Source organism: Adiantum capillus-veneris, chromosome 19 (assembly GCF_014529385.1).
Source record: "Adiantum capillus-veneris isolate H3 chromosome 19, ASM1452938v2, whole genome shotgun sequence".
In the NCBI taxonomy this organism is placed as follows: Eukaryota; Viridiplantae; Streptophyta; class Polypodiopsida; order Polypodiales; family Pteridaceae; genus Adiantum; species Adiantum capillus-veneris.
In genome coordinates this window covers 8,387,591-8,413,881 of record NC_140949.1, presented here as the reverse complement: position 1 = coordinate 8,413,881, position 26,291 = coordinate 8,387,591, and the positions used below count along the sequence as shown (strand labels likewise).

At 44.0% G+C, this 26,291-nt stretch overlaps 1 protein-coding gene across 1 annotated transcript in view; it reads right to left on the bottom strand.

Annotated features, from left to right (window-relative positions):
• Nucleotides 1-859: 859 nt before the first annotated feature.
• The window catches only part of EIF3K (eukaryotic translation initiation factor 3K), a 75,328-nt gene continuing 49,896 nt past the window's right edge, over nt 860-26,291 (bottom strand). The window contains exon 8 of the mRNA XM_086490205.1: nt 860-1,164. Coding sequence (XP_086346331.1) covers nt 1,057-1,164 — 108 coding nt within the window. The 3' untranslated portion in view covers nt 860-1,056. The remainder of the gene's footprint in view (nt 1,165-26,291) is intronic.

The window sequence follows — 26,291 nt, the reverse complement described above, 5'->3', positions numbered from 1 at the left end:
CCAACCGTTGATCTCCTTACACCCCCAACCCCCCGTGTCACTTAGTGTCGTGGTTAGGGTACAGCAAGAGTGAAAGCAGCCATGACAGTACTAATGCTAGAAGCCTGATAAATGGTGAATAGCAGCTAGGCTTGGCGCTGCTGCATCCTAAACACAGAAGGGTTGCGGTGATCAAAATGCGGCTAAGCAATCGTGGACAAGAGATATGCGGATTAGAGAAGCTGGGCAGCTTTACAACAGCTGGCAATGGAGATGTACTAAAAGACATAGAAGCTACATGCACACAGCAGGTAGTCTATGATTTGAATTTACCGAAATTGAGAATGTGTGTGTGAGCTCATGTGTGTGTGTGGAAAAACCTAGTGTGAACACACGCACTCGTGCACATGCGAGAGAGAGAGAGAGAGAGAGAGAGAGAGAGAGAGAGAGAGAGAGAGAGAGAGAACCCCCTCCGAAAGTGAAATAGAAATTGCTTCTTCCACAAGACAATTCCTGCTTCCTGCCCACTTGCTCTATTTTTGGCTTTCTAAAACAAGCCTCCCAGGAGAAGAGGGTTAAAAAAGCACACTTGAAACTTTATTATTTCCTACTCTGATTAGAGCTACCTTTCAATGTGAACAATTGATTTTTTTTTTGGTAAACAAAGCAGACACAGCTGCTTCAAGTGTGATGATGGTCCAAAAAAAAAAAGTATATAATTTTAAGGTGTGTAAATGTTTCTCAAATGCATGAAAATATGAGCCATACTGCCTAAAACCTTCCCTTGCACTTAGGCGTGGCATTGCAAAACCAAAGCAGATCACGCACTCATACCCCTATATCCTCATACACCTTGCCACGTTACTTAAGAAATCCTACAAATCCAAAACATAACCGTTTCAGCTTTTTAAACCAACTGCCTTCACAATTGTTTTGAAATGAGGCTGGGCAATAACACCCACCAGAGCCTATAATTAGGAGCGGAAAGCAACCCAATGACAAGAATAGCATTTCTCCAAGTGATGCTTCCAGCAGACACCACGGTGCAGCCTTGCTTTCTAGCTCTTTATAAATGCCTTAAGTCAGGATGGGAAAGAGCTTAGATACATGTTCTAATGGAATGCTGTCCACGATGCTCTTCTTCAACTCTGGATAATTATGCTCATTGGGAGGGAGGACAACAAGCTGCAAATTTCCACAAAATCTTTACTCTCTCTCTTTCTCTCTCAAAAATCTTTAGATTAAAATAAACAACTCAAGGACACACCCTCGAGATAAATATAAAAAGGTGATCACTATAGAGGTGTGATCCGCAATATGTCCGTCAAATGTATAATACCTGACCAAAAAATTTCTTGGTGTTCAAAAGAGTCTCTTAAGCCTTCTAACATTACACTTTTCTGTAATGAAAGAGGGGGGAAGCTCTCCTTGTATTCAGTCATGACCATCGCAAGAGGAACATCTCTGTAAGAGTTGCATGGAGGAGGTAACAGCATCCCCAACAACCCCATCGAGCTCTAGAAAAAGAGGGTATTCTTGGTCCATTTCTTTCTCTCTTGCTCTCAATCTTGCACACATCACATGCATTCATTGTCTCACTTGTCATATAGAGCGTAAACAAAAAGAGGGATTACACGAGGCTGTAACAACCACTAACCTTAGTTATTGGTTACTTTCTCTTGATTCTATTTAATTTTTTGGACCCTCTTTTTGAAGTCACAAATGGCCGAACATTGTATGGCCAGTGTGGAACGGCCGATGGCATAGACTTTCACCCGGGGCAGTGCAGGCCAGGTCGCCACAAGTTGGTTGGACCGATCGGCACTGGAATCCGAGTAGTAAAAGGTTGGCTAGGCTCAGTTTAGAGTCATTTAGGCCCCACAAGACACTTTATAAGTTGGTGGGCACTAGGAAATTAACTCAAAAGGGACACTTGGCGGCTGCAGAGCAATCAGCCAGAACACCTCAGTTGGGGGTGCCCAAAATTGAGAGAAGAGGTTTTCTTCTTCTTCATTAAGTGCCTACAATTCGTGTGTAAGTAGTGGGTGCAGGTTTACAGCTTTTATGGAAAGCTTGCCTTCTTCCTTGTTCTATGTAGCACAAGGATTCCTCTCTCGTGCACCTCTCTCTCATATTGAATACAAAATCATGATGCACAGCTCAAGAGCTACTCATCTGTATGTACAGTTTTGTGGATTCATGCGCGATTGCCAAGGCAAGAGCCTCTTGTAAAGGGACCGGATTAGCTAGTTGCTAATCCCCCACAGTTACAAGTTGATTCGGAGAGATTTCTCACGAGAAATCTCGTCCAAATCAAAGGGCAAGTAGCCCTACACATGCACGAGCTCAAGGGTTTGCTATAGATGCGATCGGCACGCCAAACAAAGCCCGAAACAGGGAATTCTAATACTCCAAGGAGCTTCGAGGAAACCAGGGAACTACGAAACAAGTGATCCGCTGCATTTTACAGGCAGAAAACAGAGATTTCAGAGTATTGTGTTTACTTGCCAGGTTTGTCAAATTGCTCTAATGGGTGCGCGAAGTCACCTAGGGTATGGGGATTTTAACTGTGAAGCCTCCTACTATAGTTATGCTGCCGAAATTGGGCTAGAGTAGGTCATTTTCAGCCCAATCAAGGTGGGACAGCTTGTAGAAATTTATACAGGATTTCTCCAAAGTTTAATTGGAATAAAGAAATACCGAAAGGGGCGCCAACGCAGTGTCACTGTTCACTTGGGAGCACTACAGCTGCCATCTCGTGGTTTGTTTGAAGTGTTGAATTCCAATCACACGTTTATTCGTGAAGTTCCTTTGAGTCGTACAGTTTATTAAAGTAAAGATACAGTGAAAGCCAAAGTCTACCGCCCTTTAGTGAGTGAAAGCCAAAGTCTACCGCCCTTTAGTGACTCTACTGGTCGTTGTCATAGTTCCGTTGCCGGGAAGTAATCACCTTTTGCTCAAGAAGTGAGCCAAGTAGAAAAGCCAAGTAGACGAGCTGTTAGAAAAAGGGCTGATTCAACCTAGTTCTTCACCCTTTTGCTCCCCAATGCTTCTAGTGCAAAAGAAGGATGGTTCTTGGCGCTTGTGATTACATTGAGTTGCATAAAAATACCATCAAGAACACGTTCCTATTCCAAGGATTGATGATATTCTTGACCGTTTAGAGGGTGCGGCAATTTTCAGCAGGATAGACCTTAAGAGTGGATACCATCAAATTCGTATCAAGCAAGAAGATGTGCACAAGGCTGCGTTTTACAACGACATTTGGTCTACATGGGTTTCTAATGATGCCATTTCGTCTTTCTAATGCTCTTGCGACAGTTACCAAGGAACGTGTTCCCTCATTCCGACTAACGGGGTGATATCGGAACCGTAAGGGGAGAACGGGGTGGAACGGCCGGAACGACAGCAAACGGTCACAAACGGGTCCCGCATCAGCAGATGCAGAAGAAGTCGCCAAAATTAGTCGTAGTCCTTTGTTGTTGATCTTTCTAGAAACTTCCCTCAAGAATGGCTTCAAAGGATGCTTCTTGCCTTAGAAAGCCAGGGGGAGGAGACAATGCAAAAGATTTTCATGATTTAAAAGAGGAAGAGTACAGGCCACCTCGGCCTACTCAGTATGAACTTCAAGAGATGCAACGTCGACAGCAGGTTGACGAGTGCACAAAGCAAATGATTCGATTTGCGAAGGACCCTCCGTTTGCAAAAATTGTCTCAACAATACATCGCTGAAGTGCACAACTGAAGTGCACACTCAGGGGTAGAAAGCCACCGAGCTACCAATCAAACCGGCAATCAAGAAGCCTCCTACTCCGTGAATGTTTACTAAAGAAGAACTCCATGATGCGGTCCAAGCCCAAATCAATCATCTTGTCACAAACGGGAGCACATAACAATATAAAATATACTCGGATAAATAGAATTTATCACTTAATACTGAAGCCAAAGGATATAGAGAGAAATAGATAGAAAGAGAGATAGAGAGTGAGAAGATCGACACACTACTCGGACCAGAAGATGGGTTGGTCCCCCCCCGTAATAGTATCTTTATTACTGAGGAGAAGTCTATACAAGCACTTGAACCGAACGTATTACCACGTTCGTTCTAGAATAAGACTTGATGGTCCCCAAAAGCCTCGACTTCCTATTCCTAGGGCAAAACCCTATTCCAAGGAACTTCCGTTCCTTATTCCAAATCCTCGAGAATCAAGGTTCTCGCCTCTGGATCTCACCTTCCAGACTCAGGGCATGACATCCCTGCAACTCTTTTCTAAATCTGTTTCCAGAGTCCTCTTCTTGCACATTAACTCCGCTTTCCTGGACACGAAGTCCTTCCCTTGGGAATTTCAACTTCCGGATCACATCTCGAGTCTACCTCTCCTCGATATGTGGATCTGCTTCCCAAACTTGGGTATGAAACCCTTGGGCTGATTTGGCTCTAGTTCCTCAAAGCGCTTTTCTCCTGCAGAGGCTCATGCCTTCCTCTGCTCCTACTCCCTCACGAAGAGGAAGTACACCTGCAATCAAATACTTAGAGATCATAACATGAAAATCGTACCTTCAAAGTCTCGACGCTCGTAACGCAACTCGGTTCTCGAAAAAGCAATTCCCCGGAAGAGATCTTTACATAGAAAGTCCTCTCTTCCAATACTACACACAAAAGAGGTGTGTTCTCCGGTTCCTTCTCGTAAATCGGCCCCGTCTACCACATTTATGGGCTGAAAACAGAGAAAAACAACAGCTTGTCGCGATGGAAACACGCTCCGTAGACACTTCTTCACGAGGGAGCTCGCGCACTGGGTCTTGGCGACATCAGGTAGACTTGGGACAGTCATGGGCACCACCAGCAAACGTCTTCTTTGCGGGTGAACTCTGCAGCACCATCTCCTTCTTGCCAAAACTGATCCTCCCTCTGAGTAAGGGCATGCGATGCTTTTATAGCTCCTAGCCACGGGAAAGAATAGTTGCTGGTGTGGAGATCGCGGCCGTTTTTTTTTTTTTCATTTTTTTTCGTTGTTCTGGCAAAAAAAGAGAGAGAGAAAACGCTGGCTGATTGGTTGCCTTATTTATCAAATGGCTGCCTACTTATTAAATGGGCGGCCGGCGTATTTTAAAAATAGTCTGAATCTGCCCAAAAACTCAATAAAACCTTATAAGTTAAAAACAATGCTTTCACAGACCTTCCCAGGCGTCCCTGGATGCAATCACATGCACAATTGCAATGCAGACATAAACTTCCTCACAGAAAAGCATCTGCTTTTCTGAAAATCAATCCCGCTTTCTCAGAAAGCATTTGTTTTTCTTCAAAGTTTCCTCTGAACCGATCTTCATCCAAGTGCTTGCTTTTCCTTGTGCACAATTCTAACACAGTTCGGAATTTCCTCTTAACTATGGATATCCCCTTTCCGATGCACCCGTCACCCACCTTGTGACGCATTAGGAATACCCATCACCTAGTCCTTTCCTACAAAACTTACGGTACAATCTCCTTCGCGATGCTCTATGTCACCCATCCTATGACGCATCAGAGATGTCCGTTCCCGGATGGTCGGCTACTTCTTCCCGATGCTCCCTGTCACCCATCCATTGTGACGCATCAGAAGTACCCGTTCTTGGTGGCCTTACAGATATTCCCGTTCTCAGTGCTCCATTCATTACTTTGAACGACGTACTAGGAATACTCTGTACTCGGATGTCTCAAGTGAGAAAAACCCTCTCACTTAAAATTCCAATAATTCATTTAGAATTATTTTTCCTTGGTGTAACCAAGCGAGAAATCCCTCTCACTTATAAATCCAATAATTCATTTAGAATTATTTTTCTGTCAGATAAAGCCAATTTAGCAACACATCTTCTGGACACAAAGAAGCCGTCGAAAAAGCGACGTAACAAGGGAACTAATTTCTCCGGTTACTTGGGTTCAAAATCCACTTTTGAAAACGCCAGAATGCAGAAGAAGCATGTACGCTTCGAATTTTTTGCCCATGTTCATCCTCATCTTCTGATAGCTCGGACACCTCATCTTCTTCTGACTCGAGTGAAGAGGTCGGGAAGGGCAAGAAACGACGGAACGATAATATGTTTTATGCACAAAGAAATCACTTTTACAGAGCCAATCAATATGATTTCCTCGACGACAAGAGCAAAAAGCCCAAAGAATTCAAAGAGGGAGGACAAGCAATAAAGTTTGAGCAGTTTTCAAGGTTTCCAGATGCTCCCAAGGCTTTAGCCTTTGTCCAACAGTTTGACATAGCATTTTCTAGAGGCCGCTATACAGAGCACTCCAAGATCAGACGGGCGGCATCCTTTCTCAAAGGCAATGCACGAACATGGTGGTCCACTCTGTTGTTAAGGAAACAAGCGCCGACGAAGTGGTTGAAATTTAAGAAACTCTTTATTTCTTCATGGCCCACACAACAGTACGAACGAGATGTGATTACTGAATGGAACCATGTTCGGATTGAAGTAGTTGAAATTTAAGAAACTCTTTATTTATTCATGGCCCACACAAGAGTACGAACGAGACGTGATTACTGACTCGAACCATGTTCGGATTGTCAAGACAGAATCTTTGGATTCTTACTGTGAAAGATTCAGGGAAATTTTACTACATGTTTCATCCTTTAAGAAGATCAGTTTTAAGAAGCAAATTGAATGATTTCGTTGTGGACTTCCCAAAGAAATTTGACACTACTGTCTCGAAAGGAAGTCCGAGCCTATACAACAGTTCATGAGACACACGAAGCGGGGATTTGCTATAAATTCGGGTAGCTTGACTTACCCATCAGATGAACCTTCAACAAGTCATAGTAGAAAGAATCGACGAAGAGATAGACGACCTTCACTCACAGAAGACCAAAGAGATGAATATTTCAAAGCAAGAAAGTGTTTTGAATGTGAAGAACAAGGACATATCGCTACAAGGTGCCCCAGAAGGGCACAAGAATCAGGATGACTGGCAAATTGAAAGGACAACAGAACGAGGAGATACTCCTTCCAAAACAAATTTTTGAATAAGCATTATTTTGCTTTATGAATTTATGAAACAAGACTTTTTGGAAGGTGATTTTAAATTCTGAATAACACTAATGTTTTATGAAAGAATTTGTTAAGTCTGGGGAAAAAAAAGAGCAGAATTAAGAATGACATGGAGCACTGACAACTCTCGAATGAACCTGATAACAAATCATGAATCACAACTGATTCAATGAATGAATGACTGGACCACTCTGTTCAGTATGAACTCAGTGATGGATTGGGATCTCCAGAAATGATTGTCGCACACGATAGTGCTCGAGGCGAATGATTCTCGCACACGACAGTGTTTGAGGCAACAGATTCTCACACATGACGTTGCTTGAGGTGAATGACTACTTGCACACGACAGTGCTTGAGTCGAAAATCTTTATAGACATGATCACAATATGGGATTAGTTTTTCGACATCAGCGAGGTCCCGAATGGATCTAGATGTGGTTTTTAAATACGTTGTTGGCAGTCATGGTCTGAGATTTGAAATTAATGTTTCTATAATTGATTGTCATGTGATGTCCTGTGATGTCATGTGCAAAGATGTGACTGTCGTCTTTATACATGTGCTAGATGTGTCGTGTCTAGTGTGTCAGTACTAACAGCTTGTGTCTTTGTACATGTGCTAGATGTGATTGTCGTCTTTGTACATGTGCTTGTGTCGTGTCTAGTGCGTCGGTACTAACAGTCAGTCTCTACTAAGATAGTTTATGGCCTCTGTCTGTTTTGCAGGCGTAATCGAGGGCGATTACATTTCTTTCAAGAGGGGGGTATGTTACAAATTGATGACGTGGCAGTTCTGCTAGGACGCACACGTAGCAGTAGTACGGTTTTTCCGATTCTGCGCTGATACGCTGACATGGCAACAGTACAGAACACCCGACTTTCCGTTGACACGCTCACGTGGCAGGCTGTACGGACAGACCTGCTTTTTGCACTGGCAACTGTACGGCAATTTCGTAAATTACGCTGACTGCTTTTACTCGAGATTTTTGGAAACAGTTGCTTTTGGCACTTTTGCTTTTAAGTTTAATTGATTTTAAGGCTTTGCTTTTGGCATCCCTTGTAAGAATAAAAGAGCCCTAAGGGCCTCACTTCTCATAGCATCTGGACGAAGAGTCTGAGAGCGGCAGACCCTGCCGGAGTTGTACCTTGCTCAAAGGTTAATATAAAAGAAATACCGAAAGGGGCACTAGTCTTTGGGGCCAATCTCTTTGGGCACATAACCACGTCAGGCCGTGTAGACCAAATTGAACTGTGATTTTAAATGTGAAGAATTTTAAGTGGATCTCTCTCGTGTCGTGACAGAATCTAGACTTGGGGTGCCCAAGTTTGTTACATCCAGACGTGGAGTCTCCAACAATGTTGGACACTAGGGGAGTTGTAGTATGTACCTTTGAGACGCAATAATAAAGAAATACCGAAAGGGACGCCAGTCTTAATGCAACTGGAGACAAAACTCCGTTGTTGCGTGTCCTCTCTCTCTCTCTCTCTCTCTCTCTCTCTCTCTCTCTCTCTCTCTCTCTCTCTCTCTCTCTCTCTCTCTCTCTCTCTCCATGTTCAATTCAATTATTGGAGTTTATATTAGTGTGTTGCTATTGATTTCTCGCTTGGAGTGTCCAAGCCTGTAATAGTGGTATCAGAGGGCAAAACGATTCCTCTTCTACGTACGATCTGATCCTTTCAAAAGCGCATCTGAATTCTAGCAGAGAATCCGACACACACAAAACTCAGACAAAACTCAGACGACTATTACTCTACAAGGATACAGAAAAGCTAAATCCCATCGGGGGAACAGAGAAAATCAGCGGAAATACCAACAGGAGTAAGCTTCTTCCGAGTCGTCTGGAGATTTTGACTAATTTTCAATGGGAAATCTTGACAAATCACAGTGCAAACCTCAACTGCACGTTGATACGTGCATGAAAATATTGATCAAGTACTCCAAGGACTCGAAATATCTGAATCACCTAAAGAATTACCCGCTTTGCGAGGTTCATTCCAAATGGCAAGAGGTCGTTTATTCTCCTCTCAAGTCGATAATGAAGCAAAAAGCAGAGCCGAGTTCAGACAAGCAAAAATTGTACTCGCAAAAAGAGTTTAATGAAGCCCTTGAAAAGAAGACAAATCAATTCATAAAAAGCCGTAAGTACTGTTGGAAAAAGAGCAACTCAACAAATTTTCCCGGTTATTTGGGGCCCAAAATTAATTTTTGAGGCGGCTAGAAGATCCAAGAAGCATATTCGATTGGCAGACGACCCAAAATTATCTCTATCTTCAAAGACAATTCATCGTCCTCTAGTTTCAGTTAGGATGAGGAATAACGGAAGAAGCTGAGGAAAAGGAAGAAAAGTAGATCTAAGAGTCTAGAAAGCACAAAAAGCAATCTAGCAGTTCAAAGGGAAAGATCTCGTCCTCTTCTTACAGTTCAAACGATCAGAACAAGAACAAGAAGACCACCAAGGAGTTAAAGGATGGGGTCGAGCTATAAAGTTTGACACATTTTAAAGCTATCAAGACCAACACCGAGCCCTTGGATTCATACAACATTTTGACATCGCCTTTTAGGGAGGTTTCTCGGAACGCTCCAAGGTACGAAGGGCGACATCTTACTTAAAAGAAAGCGCACAGACATGGTAGTCTACTTTGTTGTTGCACAAAGAAGCACCTAAGAAGTAGACAAAATTCAAGGGAATTCCCACTTCAACATGGTTAACGGCAGAATATGAAGAACATGTCATCACCGCTTGGCATCATCTGAAAATGAAGAAAGAAGACACTTTGGATAACTAGTGCCAGACACTTGGGTGATAGAAAGGTTATGCCATTTCCCTCTTGAATAACAGGTCTTGAGTTCAGCTCTCCTCGTCGAATAGACCTTTATAGTCTCTTGGGATAGTTTCCTACGACGTTAAAACAATCTTCTTCTCAAGTGTGTGTGTGGGTGTGTCTGTGTGTGTGTGTGTCCTAATAAAAAGAGGAAAATGGTATAACCTTTCTACCACCCAAGTGTGATAGATTGGTTATGACATTTCCCTCTTGAATAAGAGGTTTTGAGTTCAACTCTCCTCGTTGGATAGACCTTTAAGGTCTCTTGGGATAGTTTCCTACGACATTAAAACAACATTCTTTTCGTGTGTGTGTGTGTGTGTGTGTGTGTGTGTGTGTGTGTGTGTGTGGGTGGGTGTGTGCGCACGCGCACGCACGCTAATAAAAAGAGGAAAATGGTATAACCTTTCTATCACCCAAGTGTGGTAGATTGGTTATGCCATTTCCCTCTTGAATAACAGGTCTTGAGTTCAACTCTCCTCATTGGATAGACCTTTAAGGTCTCTTGGGATAGTTTCCTGCGACATTAAACCAATCTTCTTCTCGGGTATGTGTGTGGGTGTGTGTGTGCGCTAATAAAACGAGGAAATTGGTATAACCTTTCTATCACCCAAGTGTGGTAGATTGGTTATGCCATTTTCCTCTTGAATAACAGGTCTTGAGTTCAACTCTCCTCATCGGATAGACCTTTAAAGTCTCTTGGGATGGTTTCCTACGACGTAAAAACAATCTTCTTCTCGGGTGTGTGTGGTTGTGTGTGTGTGTGTGTGTGTGTGTGTGTGTGTGTGTGTGTGTGTGTGTGCGCGCGCGCGCGCGCGCTAATAATAAGAGGAAAATGGTATAACCTTTCTATCACCCAAGTGTGGTAGATTGGTTATGCCATTTCCCTCTTGAATAACAGGTCTTGAGTTCAACTCTCCTCGTCGGTTAGACCTTCAAGGTCTCTTGGGATAGTTTCCTACGACATTAAAACAATCTTCTTCTTCTTCTTCGTCCTCTCTCTCTCTCTCTCTCTCTCTCTCTCTCTCTCTCTCTCTCTCTCTCTCTCTCTCTCTCTCTCTCTCTCTCTCTCTCTCTCTCTCTCTCTCTCTCTCTCTCTCTCTCTCTCTCTCTCTAAATCTGATCATGGGGGCTCTATCTAGGCCGAGGAAAATGTGACATGTTCCTGATAACTGCACGAAAAGAATGACACATAATGGCCCACTCCTCAAAGAAACATCTGGAGATCTCCATGGACCAACCATAAAGAACTGAGGTGGCAAGATCTCAGAGAGTAGGGCATCTCTTGGAGATGCAAAGCCTCCTAAATAGTCAAAACCTCTGTAAACTGCGCAGACACACTCTCTTGCTCCCCTTGAACAAAGCCTATTGTGAAAGAAACCTGAGACTACATCTCCAAGAGATCCAAAGCCTGCTGATGACCCAGTCTATATCCTAGAGCAGCGCAAGTTGTTCTTGAGTTGCCATCGATTGTTGGTCCTCCTCTATCCCTCTGTCCAACTGCTCTGGTACCTCCGCTCGATCCTAGTCCAGTGCTCTCTCCTCTGGAGGTTTGTCTGCGGGTTGGTCTACCTCTACCAACCTCTATCTCACTACACTTTTGTAAACAAGGATAGGTTGTGCTTGTCCCTGTCTATCTGCATGTCTCTGTCTCTGTCTCTATCTCTATCTCTGCTCTACATTGTGTTATTGCTCAGCACTTAGCTATTGTTGACTCTGCGCGGAGCTCTGCTGTTGTACAGAACTCTGTTGAGGTTGTGAGGGTTGTCTCCTCCTATGATCAGTCCCTCTTTGTTGTCACCCTCTTAAACAATCCCTCACCAAGTGCCCCATCTCATGACATCTAAACAGAGTCACAGGGGACCAGAGGCTTTTGGGCGGGGACAGAACGGGAAATGCGGGACAGGTTGGGGGCACGGGACGACAGAGGGGTCCCTCACACGAGACGCAAAGAGGAAACAGCTTGGACGCGGGTCCCCAGTGACACAAGCAGGCGAGGGTGGCAAGTTTGAATTTTGAGAGGGGACAAGGTCCTATATATGCCAATGTTGCCCACTAGACTCTACTTATCCAATCTTTATGTGTACATCATTACTTTTTTGCTTTGAGTATGATGATTGATCACAATTTCAACGCATCAACATGCATAGTGCGCGCGCACACGTCCTTACCACATGTGATATTTTGCTATTATGACTACAAAACCCACTTTTTCTTGCAATCTTATGCACGTAGTGTTGTCTAATATCCACTTTTTTAACGAGCATCCCCTAGCCCTATCAAGTGTTTTGCCACGTCCCCGTGGCCTCAAGACCCGTTACGTCCTTGAGGCCTGTCTCCGTCCCCATGTGACTATACATCTAAGAGACTAGTTCGGTTTGCCAGTAACCACAATCCTCAACGAGTGAGGCACTCTTTTCCATTCAAAGTGATGGTCTCTGGAAAGACTGTGAAAGAGATAGTAGCCACCTTCATAGATGGCACAGATGTCTGGGTCTCCACTAAGTATGTCTGGGTCTCCACTGAGTGCACTCTCCGACAACCAAAACTATGCTGGCAACTCTAGAAAAACTATTTTTACGGGATCTTTCGAAACGTAACATCTGTCCTCAAAAGCAACCAATTGAAAAATCCTCGTATCACGGATGCAGACAGACTAATTTGTCCCCAAAGCCAAGAGGAGTGCGGTTAATGATCCTAGAGGCAAGTTCCTTGATGAAAAAATAGAAATGAAAGTATCTCTGCCTAGCAAGATGACTTCCTCTACTTTGCCTTCATCCCAACCAGAGCCACCCCCCGATGATGACACGACAATAGGAACAACCCATCAAGCGGCCAACATTCCCTCTTTGAGAGAGAACCTCAATAGGATCACGAATTTTGTGTTGTAGATCTTCGGAAATAACCATAGGAGGTGTACCTCAAGAAAGGATGCAGATCTACAACACAACCTAACTGTAAGAGAGGCAAGGAGGACCTGCTCGCTGTCCACCTCAAAAGCAAAGGGAAGATAACAAGATGCACATCTCTCTAATCAAACGACTTCCCTAAGGCCTCTCTAAATTGACTCTCAAACAAATCTGCAAGCTATCTAATCTCCATAAAGTAATTGGCCTCCATCATGGTCTGCTCTTCAATGGTAACATAAACAGCCTCCCTTGTCCAAAAGGTGTCAATATGTAAAACTTGCACTCTGTAACAAACTTGGAGACCCCAAGTCAAGATTCTACCGCGACACAGCAGAGATTCACTTCAAAACAGTTCACTAAATTGACATTGCCCGGCGTAGTTCCATGCCCAAAAGTATTGGCCCCATAGACTCTCGTCCCTTTCGGTATTTCTTTTTGAATTAATCTATGTTCATAGTACTACCCGCTCACTCTCAAACTTTGCGTCCAGATGCTCCGAGAAGTGAACCCTTGCCTGCTTATTTATAAGTACAAGGGATGCCCAAGAGCAGAGCCCCCAAAAGCATTAAACTCAAAAGCTTATAACCTCAAAAGCAACTATCCCGAAAGCTGCTAAAATCAAACAACGTATTTTCACGAAATCCATACGCAATTCCACGTCAGCAATTCAACGAAATTTGCACCGCAATTTTCAGAAGTTCCATACAATTGCTACGTCAACATGTCGACGCATAATGCGGAGGTCCGTACTGCTGCCATGTGGCATGCTTGCCTCGCTCATTTTGTGTGTGTGTGTGTGTGTGTGTGTGTGTGTGTGTGTGTGTGTGGGTGGGTGTGTGTCTGGAAGCCTGCCACGTCACCAGTTTGTGACATACCCCCCTCTTGAAAGCATTGTAATCGTCCTCAATTACACCTACAAAAGAGACAGAGGCCATAAACTTTCTTAGCGACACTGACTGTTGATACCCACACACTAGGGACAACATATCTAGCACATGTACCAATCGACAGTCACATCACCGGACATCAAAGGACATCGCTTGACATCACAAGACATCACATGACAAATCACATTCAAATCATTCCAAATATCAAACCATGATTAATCGGCAACGTATTTAGTAATCGCATCTAGATCTAGTCGAGACCTCACAGATGCCCGATTAACTATTCCATATTACAATCATGCCTATAGAGATTTATGAGACCAAAATGCTGCAGTCATTTCGTCTTTCAGATCCTGCACTCAAGTCAAGTACAAATCAATCAATATCATTTTTATATTCGGGAATTCCAATTCATAAAGTCATACAACAGAATATTGTCAGCCCAACAATATCTCTGAAACCCAAAGAGACATCAGTGACTCTATATCAAAAATCGGGGTAATTTGTTGACAAAGGAGCGGAGTGACTCCCCTCTTGTGCAAGTCCGTTGCACTAGATTCACCCATGCTGAAATCAAGGTTCTATTGGAGTAGACTATGCTAAACCCAATGCTTCAAGGTAAAGTTCCACGATCTGAGGAGTATCTGCTAGGTCCTCCTCCTCCATCCACTTCGCATCCAATGCACGATAGTTCTTGAATTAACTAGAACCGCCTAATCAATTTACCTTTAATCTTTCTATCTTTATGTGTCAGTATCTGTTCTCGAATGAGGATCTCCTCGCTTTCCTCCATTTCAGGTTGCTCATCTGGTTCCCCATCATCAGGCACATCGCCTTTAAAAGGCTTCAAGAGACAAACATGAAAAGCATTGTGAATTCTCCAAGTATCGGGCAGCTTCAGTCTAAAGGAGACATCATTTATCTTTTCTTTTATCTAGAAAGGTCCATAGTATCTCATCCTAAGTTTTGGAAAAAGCCGCTTTTTTTCCCTTTTCTTTCTCAGGCGTGCCTTCTCAAATCGTAAGAGCACCACATCGTCTTCCTTTAATTTCAAACCCCGACGGTGTCAATCTGCTGCCTTCTTGTGTCTTTCCTGAGATTTTGCTAAAGCCTCCCAGACCTTGGCAAAAATAGTGTCCAAGTCCTCGTGTATTGGTTGGCTTCAAAAATCTTTTCTTTCGTACTTAGGAAGGATGGAACCTTCGTAGCACCTTCAATAATCTCAAATGGCACCTTTCCCGTCGAAGAGTGGATCGTGTTATTGTAGGCAAATTCCACCAAGGGCAAAAACTTTTCCCATTTGAGTCTTTTGATTAGAAATGTAAGACTTCAAATATATCCAGTACGACTGAATTTGCAATCTCAGATTGCCTATCTGTCTGCAGGTGGAAAGATGACGTAAACTGCAATCGTGTGGCAATGTTCTCCCAAATCAAGAATCGGGGATCTCTATCAGAGACAATTGTCTCAGGCTTTTCATGTAATCTGCAAATTTGGGCATTGAACAGTCTCGCTAAATGGTCCGGCTTGATTGTTTTCTTCACTCGAATGAAATGAGCTTGCTTGCTAAATCTGTCAATGACAGTCCAGATACCATCATGCCCACTCTGTATCTTCGGGAGATTAAAAATGAAATCTATAACAATACTTTCCCAGGGGCGGGTAGGAATGGGTAAAGGCTGTAACAATCCCTGTGCTTTATGCATGTCAAACTTGACCTTCTAGCATACCCAACAACTGCGTACAACGTCGTCCACATCCTTCTTGAGTCGGCCATAAGAAGTAACGCTCCACGCCTTTCAAGGTGGTATCAATGCCACGGTGACCCGTAAATGGTGGACAGTGGCATTCAATTAGAACCTTTTCCCTCAATGGCTGTGTAACGCACAACACCGTTTTCTTCATCAAGTAGCCATCACGTAAGGAAAATCGCGCTACTACCTCCCCATTCTGTATTCAACTGAATACTTCTCAAAAATCTGGATCTGTGGCGTATTGATCGACCATGTCCTCGAAGCTTCTATGATGAATCGCGGAAATAGCTAGGACTAACGTCTTTTGGGATAAAGCATCTGCCACCAAGTTCTTTTGTCCCTGTACATGAACAATCTGGAAGTGAAACTGTGACAAGATGTTAGCCCACCGCATCTGCTTTTCCGAAAGTTGCTTCTGTGATAAGAAGTAGCGTAAACTCTGATGATCAGTGAAGACCGTAAAATCGGCTCCGAGTAGATAATGTCGTCACTGAGTAAGAGCATGGATAACCGCCAAAAGCTCTTCCTTATAAATCTGTGCTGTCAATTCCGGCTTTGAAAACAATCGGCTCTCATAGGCAATGACATGGCCTTCTTGCATTAAGACCGCACCCAGACTACGACCACAAGCATCACAATATACTTCGAATGACTTTTGCAAACCCGGCAAAGTCAAAATTGGTCCCGTAATCAATTTCTCTTTCAAAGTCTGAAAGGTAGTCACCTTTGTGGGTCCCCACGAGAAAGGGACTCCTTTCAATGTCAAAATATGCAATAGGAAAACAACCTCTGCAAACTTTCTAATGAACCGCCCGTAGTAAGAACATAAGCCCAAGAAGCTTCTAACTTCATGGACATTCTTCAAATCGGGCTAGTCAAGTATAGTCTCAATCTTGGCCGGGTCCATTTGTACTCTTGCTACTAAGACGATGTGTCCCAGGAAGTGTATCTCTGTTAAGAAAAATTCACTCTTCTTGGCATTGATTACTAACTTGTGATCTCCCAATGCCTGAAAGACCTGTGGCAGATGTTGTCTATGTTTTGCCTCATCCTTGGAGAAGACTATAATGTCATCAAAGAAAGCGTCAACAAAAGATCTGTACTCTCTGAAAATCCTATCCATCATTCAGTTAAAAGTCGTTGGAGCATTAGTAAGGCCAAAAGGCATCACCAAAAATTCAAATAAACCGAAGCTCGTCCGAAAAGCTGTCTTGTAGACATCTCCCGACGCGATTCGGATCTGATGATATCCGCTTTTCAAATCAATCCTGCTCAAACAAGAAGATCCCTGTAGTTTGTCAAGAATATCATCGATCCTCAGAATCGAAAATCTTTTCTTGTGGTGATTTTATTGAGAGCTCTATAATCAATGCACATTCTCTAAGATCCGTCTTTCTTTAAAGCCAACAACACCGGACAACAGTAGGGTGAAGTACTCGGCTAAATAAGACCCTTTTCCAAGAGGTCTTTCACTTTGTTCATAATCTCTTCATTCTAGGCTCGGCTCACACGATAAGGTGGCCGGTTTGGTGGTGTGCTTCCAGGTATCAGATCAATAGTATGATCCTCACAATGAGATGGTGGCAACTCGCCTGGCAGGACCCTCAGAAAAGCAATCGGCATGAGTGTAGAGAAAATCTTGGCGTTCTTTATCAAGTTCAGACATATTTGTCCATTGTTCATCATTTAACTCTTTCAAATAGATTGAGAAAAAAAAACAGACAAGATTTCTTTAATTTTAAAACGACTGAAGCCGATACAATATGGACAGACTCGCCCTTCAAAGTTGATATCAAATACAATTTTTCGGCCCTTTTCATTTGTCAATGTCGCTTTCTTTGCCCGATAATCGACCACGGCATTGTTCTTATGGTACCAAGGGACTCGAAGGAGAACATCATAACCTTCCAAGGGCATTATGTAAAAGTCTTCCTGCCCCAAATACCCCTGACAATGCAACCGAACTTTGCCAATAACAGGTGTACTGGCTATGTCCCGTTTGGGTGCCGCTAGATCTGCCTCTGCTAGTGGTCCCATCCAATCGGGTGTAATCTCGAGCCACACTGTCAATTCAGGTGAAATGAAGTTTGCCTTGGCTCCTCCATCAAAGAAAATCAAGGCTTCTTGATCTTTTACTTTGCCCCACGCTCGGCAAAGATTTGTACTTTCATCAATCGTGCTTGAGTCAATACCCATGCAATCAAAAACCAATCCTGCTTTTATCTTGTCTTTTCTACCACGTTCCTCAATTGCTCTCGAACTCTCCGACATGTCTTCATTTTGTTCTTGTTGTGCCTTTTTAGGACACTTCCAAGGGACGAGCCCATGATCCCCGTATCCAAAACACTTCCCCTCTTTGATGTAGTTGACCCTCTCTCGAAGAGTGAGCCGGGGTTGTGAATCCTTGTCTTTCTTTTCTTGGAAACTCTCTCTCTTTCTACTTTCATTATTAAAAGTCTATTCGGTTCTCTGAGTCAAGATCTCATCAGTGAGGTAAATCAAATTGCTTGAATAAATCGCAAAACCCTGTTTTGCATGACCCATCAATTCTTGAATAGAATTTGACTTTTGTTCCAAACACTAATCTCGGATCTCTGTAGGAAGTCCGCAGCAAAACCGCTCAATCTGTTCTTTAAGCGAGACCACCTTAAATGAAGAGGTTAGTAGAAAAGAGCTCCAAAATCTCTCGCAATAAGCATCCAAAGAATCTCCCTTGGTCATCCGAAGATGATTCCAAGCAGCTTGTATATCTCATTCGTACTCCCGAATCAGCCAAGAAGAAATAAAAAGCCTTTTGAATTTCAACCATTTAACTGGAGCTTCCTTTCTCAGTAGTAGGATGGACCACCATGTTCGAGCATTTCCCTTGAAGAAAGATGTAGCCCTCCTAATCTTGGAGTGCTTTGAGTAATGCCCTCCACAGAAAGCTATGTCAAGCTACTGTATGAAGGGCAAAGCCCTCGGAGCATTTCGGAATCCAGAAAAAGAGTCAAACTTAATTGACTGTTCACCTTCTTTGAATTCTCTTACTTGCTTGCTTTTATCCTGGAGGAAGTCATATTGGTTGGCTTTATAAAAATGCTTCTTCTTTACATAAAACATGTGATCGTCGAAGTCCGAACTGTCTGAGGATGAGTCCTCTCTAGAACTGTCAAAGACTGGGCGAAATTTAGGCTTCTTTGCCTTTTTCTTGCCCTTTCCGAAGCTTTGCTTTTTGCTTCACTTTTTGCCTTTTCTGTTCTCTTCGCTCGAGTCAGAAGAGCTACAAGACACAACAAAGGGGAAAGGGATACAGGGTGCTAGATTGCTCCTGTATAAGTAGACCGACACCAGATTGGCCCCTAACTTAGGCGCCCCTTTCGGTATTTCTTTATTGTTCAGAAGAGGTAATAAACGCTGTGGTTCCCTACAATCTGCCCCGCACAAACTTGGCTGAATTTCAACTGTTCCGGCCCGATTTCAGTAGCATAACTGTACTAGGACCCTTCACAGTCAGTATTCCCACGCATTGACTGACTTTCCCGACGCATACGGGCACTTTGCAAAACCTGGCGAGAATTTGCAGCACGCTGAATTCTCTGTTTTCAGCCCCGAAAATGCGCCAGATCACCTGTACAGCGGTCCCTTTGCGTCCCCGAACCTCCTGGGGGTACTAGGGACCGTTTAGGAGCAAAACCCTAAACCTGCAAAAATACACAGAAGGCTGTAATTTACTGTTTCGGGCTTCGTTTCGCGTGCCGGTCGCATCTGTAGCAAGTCCTCGAGCTCCCGCACGTGTAGGGCTACTTGCCCTTTGAATCGGACGAGATTTCTGACGTGAAACCTCTCCGAATTCACCTGTACCTGCGGGGGATTAGCCGCTAGCTAATCCAGAACCTGTGCAAGAGGCTCTTGCCTCGGCAATCGTGCATGAACCCACATAACTGTACATTGGTCAAATGAAAATCCCACTAGAGGGGCATAACATACTGCCATAGGGGAGAGAGAGGGCAGTGCGTAGCGTGCAGGGAATCACTCCTGGCACCGCACTGTACATAGGAGGGAAAGCAAGCATTCCATAGCTCTTAACCTGTGACAGGAACTTGAAAATGAGCTCACAGCTGAAAATCACGTTTTTCCCTTCTCTAGAAGTAGTAAACTGGCCTCAGAGTGCCAAGTGTCACTCATTTGTGCATTTTCCCGCTTTAGACCCTCGGGTCTAAAAATATCTCACCTGCAGCCTCTGTTGACTTGGCCACAGAGTTGTTGACTTGGCCACAGAGTAACAAAATGATCCCTATGTCAAACTGTACGTAATGACGCGAAGACATTTTCAGGTCCCAAAATAGCAGTTCCCTAAATTTTAAGAGATGTTGCGATTGTATCTTTCTAGGTCATCTGACCCCCTTTGTACACTGCAGCCACACCCAGAACTTAAATGTAGCCTCTGTAGCAAATGATTCTACCTTGGCTAGTCAATGACCCACTTTGGCTAACCATAGTCTTTGTCCAACCTTAGTGCTCTCTTGCCCTCGCGCCGGGACTCCCTCTGGACAGTTCCACACTAGCTATGCACTGCAGGGCAGTTAGATTTCCCAAGGGGTGTCTCCAAAAAGTCAAAGTAAATAAATAATAAGAAAGAAATCAACAAAAAGGATAGATAGTAGTCACACGCTGGTGACATACCCCAATCTTGAAATCTCAAACGTCCTTGTTTGCATCTATGTCGTACATGCTCACAGTCAACATTGATGTATTCAACACCTAACGACACATGTACGACACATACATGCTCATTGTCAACCCTGGTGTATTCAACACCTCATCAACACATGTATTGCCTGTGTGTGAACCCTGTCCCCATGACATAGTGGTAGCTTCGCACTCTGCCATTGCTTTGAGTCACTAACTTTCCAATGACAAAATGGTAGCTACACATTTTGCCACTGTCTTATAGTACACGTTGGGCTCAGTAACACTTTCGAGCATACCCAAACCGACAGTTTACGAATGGAGTTACACATGTACCCTTTAATAGAAGCAATTACTGTATCCTTGACAAACTGACAAGAAATACTCACTTCTATAGCACTAACCATACTTTTGGACATTCCATAAGAGCAATTGCCAAACAGACAATCTGTACAGCTCTAACATTCATGTAACATGTATTTCATTTGAGCTCACTTTAAACACCGGGTACATCATTTGTTTCAGAAGCCATTGTCACATTGACAATCCATGTAGCTTTGAAACTCAAGGAGTCAAGGTAGGTTGCAAATCGAAGGCTTCAACGTAAAGTGATAACACAATTGGTGAATCTGCAAGTTCACCTTCTTCCATCCACTTAGCATCCATTGGTGGATAGTTTCTGAACTTTACCAAGTAACGCCTAGCAACCTTGCCTTTCACTTTTCTTTCTTTATGTGCCAAAATCTGTTCGAGGACCAAGATCTCGTCAAGCTCCTCGACTTCTGGCTGATCTTCAGGTGGCATATCCTCTGGCACATCACCCACATAGAAGACTCACATGAAACGCATTGTGAATCTTCCAACTGTCAGGCAATTTCAGCCTATATGCAACTTCACTGATTATGTCGCACACTTGAAAAGGCCCATAGTAACGCATGTTGAGCTTTGGAAACAGTCTTTCCTTGCCATTCATCTTCTTTAACCTTGCCTTTTCAAAGCGTAAAAGCACCCACTCACCAAGTGAAAATACCACTTTATGACGGTGACGATCAGCTGCTTTCTTTTGCTTTACCTGAGTATTTTCTAAGGCCACTTTGACCTTCTTGTACATTTCATCCATGTCCTGAACATACTTATTTGCTTCAAATATCTTGTCCTTTGTATGCAGTATGGGAGGAACTTTCTTGCCACCTTCAACTATCTCAAAAGGTGCCTTGCCAGTTGATGAATGCACTGTATTATTGTATGCATACTCCACCAATGGCAAATACTGCTCCCACTTTCCTTTATGCTCTGACACGTAGCACTTCAGCAGATCTAGGACAGTAGAATTTGCCTCTTATGACTGCCCATTTGTTTGAGGATGAAATGACGAAGAGAATTTGAGCGTTGTGCCCATATTCTCAAGCAAGCCTCTCCATAACAAACTGGTCATGCGTGGATCACGGGCGCTAACAATCGACTGTGGCATGCCATGATACTTGAAAATATTGCTCATAAACAAGCGTGCCATCTGATCTGGCTTTATCTTCTTCCGTACAGGAATAAAATGAGCCTGCTTGCTGAATCTGCAAATGATGGTCCAAATACCATCGTTTCCTGCCTGCGTTCTCGGAAGATCAACGATAAAATCCATAGCAATACTTTCCCATGGTTTATCTGGAATAGGTAGTGGTTGCAATAACCCTGGTGCCTTTTGCATCTCAAACTTGACCTTCTGGCAAATTAGGCATTCTCGCACAAAGGCATCCACATCCCTTCTCAATGTAGGCCAATAGAAGAATGTCTCAACCGCTTTAATTGTAGCATCGATACCACGATGCCCTGCATACGGTGGGACATGACTCTCTTCCATAACTTTGCGTCGCAATGGCTTTGTGACACACAATCTGCCATGCATCATCATGAACCCATCTTTGAGAAGATAGTGTTCATGACGTTGTCCATCCATTAGTTGCTCGAAGACCCTTGCAAAATCTTCATCATTTGCATACTGTTTCCTCATATCATCAAGTTCATGATTGACACAGCTGAAATTTGTGGCTTCCTTGACAAGGCATCAGCCACAATGTTCTTCTTGCCTTCCACGTGCACAATCTGAAAGTGGAACATGGACAAGATATTTGCCCATCGCATATGCTTCTCAGATAACTTTGCCTGTGTCAAGAAGTATCGCAAGGTCTGATGGTCCGTTTGGACAACAAAGTCTGCACCTAGCAGGTAGTGTTTCCAACTTAAGAGCGCATGAATCACAGCCAGTAACTCTTTCTCATAGACCTACATGGTCATCTCTGGCCCTTGCCTTCCACATGCACAATCTGAAAATGGAACATAGACAAGATATTTGCCCATCGCATATGCTTCTCAGATAACTTTCTCTGTATGGCCAAGACATGCCAAACCTGCCTCTGTTGTATACCCCATCTCTTCAGGTCTGATTCACAACTTGGAAGCCAATTCTGGGAAAATGAAAGTGGCTTTGGCACCTGGATCAATGAAAATAAGCATTGTTTGATCCCTGACCTTTCCCCATGCTCTGCAAAGCTCACTTGCATCTCAATTTGGCTTGTCGCCCACCATATCTGCCACCAGACCAACCATGGGCTTCTTCCCTTTCCTGTCCTTCTTGTCTTCACAATCAGCTAGCCTTTTCTTTGTAGGACAATTGTAAGCAATGTGGCCAGGCTGCTCACAGAGGAAGATTTTTGTTCTCTGACCTCAGGACCTTCTTTTGCTCTTCCGTCTTGCGAGGAAAACGTCTTTTCCATTTCTTCGCTGGTCCCTTTTCTGATTCAGCCGTAGCTTTGTCTTTCCCTGCATTGGCTAGCTCTTGAGTCACTTTCGGAGCCTCCTTGGGAACATACTTTTCGCTGAATTTTTCTTGGCTGATCCTTCCTTGACGCCAGTATTGAAATCACAATCTTCTCCCTTGAGCAAACCATTGCCAGTGTTTGCTACCTCGATGAGCTGCGTCAAAGTAGTGACTTTGGTCTTCGTGCAGTATTTTCTCAATCCTTTGGGTAGGCCACAACAATATTTTCCAATCTGTTTTGTCAATGGCACAAACCTATAGGAAGTTACTGGAAGTAGAGCTTTCCAAAACTTCCGATTGTAGTCCTCGAGATTCTTGCAAGTGGCAGCATTTAGCTGGTGCCATTCTGTCATGACATCTGCTTCAAAGTCATCAGATAACCATGCTGCTGCAAAAATCTGCTTGAAGTAAATCCATGTGGACGGAGCTTTCCCTTGAAGCAATAAAGTTGTCCACCATTGTCCCGCATTCCCTGTCAAGAAAGTGGCTGCCTTGCGGACCTTTGAAGCCTCTGTAAAGTTTCCCTCTGCATAGGCCTTGTCAAATTGCTGGAGGAATGAGAGAGCCTTCTTCATGTCATCAAACCCTGTAAAGGTCGTGAAAGTCACACATTTGCCACCTTCTTTGTACGGAGTTGGCCTCTCCAGCGGCGTTAAATTGTCATATGGAAGTGACCGAAACATGGGAACACTGTTAGGGTTCATTTGTGTTCCCTGACCGCAATTAAGTTGACCTGGAAATGCCATATTTGGCTGCTGATATGTAATTCCAGCCATACCAAAATTTGCATGTAGCATCCCAAATTGGCCGTGAGTGCTTTGAAACCCTGGTAGCATGCCCGTGACACCATACATGGGGTTAGGCATCATTGTTTGAGCACCCCCAAACACTGTTCCTGGCGTGTAAAACTAATTTCCAAGTGCATGACCAACCATGCTCTGGAATACCGATCCACCTCCAAAATAGCCAGGGTGTACTGAAGGTGGTGGGAAGACTTGTTGCATAGCCTGTAGGTTGCTTCCCTGCCCATTAGAACCAGCTATAGGCTGCTGAAAAGTGGCTGGCTGAACTGGTACATCTTGAAAGACTGGCATCTCAGCCACCTGTTCTTGCACCTTAGGCACAGGTTGTGGAGACTGCATGTTCTCCGTCAAGTGTACAGGTGTTTCCATTGACTCTGCAGTATGAATCACCTGTGCTCGAGTCTTAACAGGCTTCTGAATATGATCCAGTGACCCACCTTGCATAGACAGAACAAGAGGTTGCAGAAAGGCTAAAAACCTCAGGTTCCGCATTACTTGTGTGACCATAGCCACAAGAGTAGCCAACTGGGTCCTGAATATATCATCATCCGTTTGTGGTGGTCTTGAAGACTCACCCACTTCATGTGTCTGTTGACCCTGTGAAGAGGAAACCTCTTTAGTCACATGGTCTGGTCTGTCAGCCATAATTGCAATTCCATGTGTTATGTCTATGATCCCCTGTGTCTTCAAGCCCAAACTGACCAAGGCTCACTTCTATGGGAAAAAGTGATTTAATCCTGGCGATGGAACCATGAAACCGGCCTGTACTTTCAAAAAGGGCGGTAGACATCAGACTTAAACCTTATTTGCTTTCACCCATTTAATTTGTCGCCCACTTTACCTGTAGTTTAAAGACACAACAAAGGGGAGAGGGATACAGGCTGCTAGATTGCACCTGTATGAGTAGACCGACATCAAATTGGCCCCTAACTTAGGCGCCCCTTTCGGTATTTCTTTATTGTTTAAAAGAGGGAATAAACGTTGTGGTTCCCTACAAACTGCCCCGCACAAACATGGCTGAATTTCAGCTGTTCCGGCCCGATTTCGGCAACATAATTGTACTAGGACCCTTCACAGTCAGTATTCCCACGCATTGAATGACTTTCCCGACGCATACGGGCACTTTGCAAAAGCTGGCGAGAATCTGCAGCACGCTGAATTCTCTGTTTTCAGCCCCGAAAATGCGCCAGATCACCTGTACAACGGTCCCCTCGCGTCCCCGAACCTCCCGGGGATATTAGGGACCGTTTAGGGCCAAAACCCTAAACCTGCAAAAATACACAGCAGGCTGTAATTTACTGTTTCGGGCTCCGTTTCGTGTGCCGGTCGCATCCGTAGCAAGTCCTCGAACTCCCGCACCTATAGGGCTACTTGCCCTTTGAATCGGACGAGATTTCTGGCGTGAAAACCTGTCCGAATTCACCTATACCTGCGGGGGATTAGCCGCTAGCTAATCCAGTACCTGTGCAAGAGGCTCTTGCCTCGGCAATCGCGCATGAACCCACACAATTGTACATTGGTCAAATGAAAAGCCCACTAGAGGGGCATAACATACTACCATAGGGGAGAGAGAGGGCAGTGCGTAGCGTGCAGGGCATCACTCCTGGCACCGCACTGTACATAGGAGGGAAAGGAAGCACTCCATAGCTCTTATCCTGTGACAAAAATCTGCAAATGAGCTCCTTTTCCCTTCAAATTCAGTGCCACATCTCCATGCATGAGGAAAGTGCACCAGAATGTGCCACTTGGCGAATTTAAGCATTTTCCCGTTTCGGGGTTTCCGCCTAAAAATCTCCCAACCGGTTGCCCAATTGACTTCACAACAGAGTAAGAAAATGTTCTCCTTGTCATTCCGGAGGTAATGACGCAAACACATTTTCAGGTCCCAAAATAGCAGTTCCCTAAATTTTAAGAGATGTTGCCATTGTATCTTTCTAGGTCATCTGACCCCCTTTGTACACTGCAGCCACACCCAGAACTGAAATGTAGCCTCTGTAGCAAAGGATTCTACTTTGGCTAGTCAATGACCCCACTTTGGCTAACCATAGTCTTTGTCCAACCTTAGTGCTCTCTTGCCCTCAGGCCTGGACTCCCTCTGGACAGTTCCACACTAGCCATGCAATGCAAGGCAGTTAGATTTCCCAAGGGGTGTTTCCAAAAAGTGAAAATAAATAATAAGAAAGAAATCAACAAAAAGGATAGATAGTAGTCACATGCTGGTGAGACCAGCATTTTCATTGAGAAGGGCAGCAGAGACTAAATTGACTAGAGCCCATGCAGCATTGGTAAATTGGAAAGGATGTGTTCAGAGGTTCAGTTTCAGGAGCCTCGGACGAAGCTCTAGCTCTTTGACACTCTGGTGGCTTCTGCATTGCTTTATGGAGCTGAGATTTGGGGACCTTCATTGGATCCTCACGGGAGGACACGCCGCACTGATGGATGGGGGGACATGGAGAAGCCTTTGGTCTCTATGATCTCGCAGCTCATTAGAGCTAAGGCTTCAGTACCACGTGCTATTGTCCGAGTAGAGCTAGCTGCCCGAGCCCCCAATAGTGGTTGAGGCGCTCACTAGATCTGTCTCCTTCATACACCACATGTGGGAACTTCCCAGAGACACAT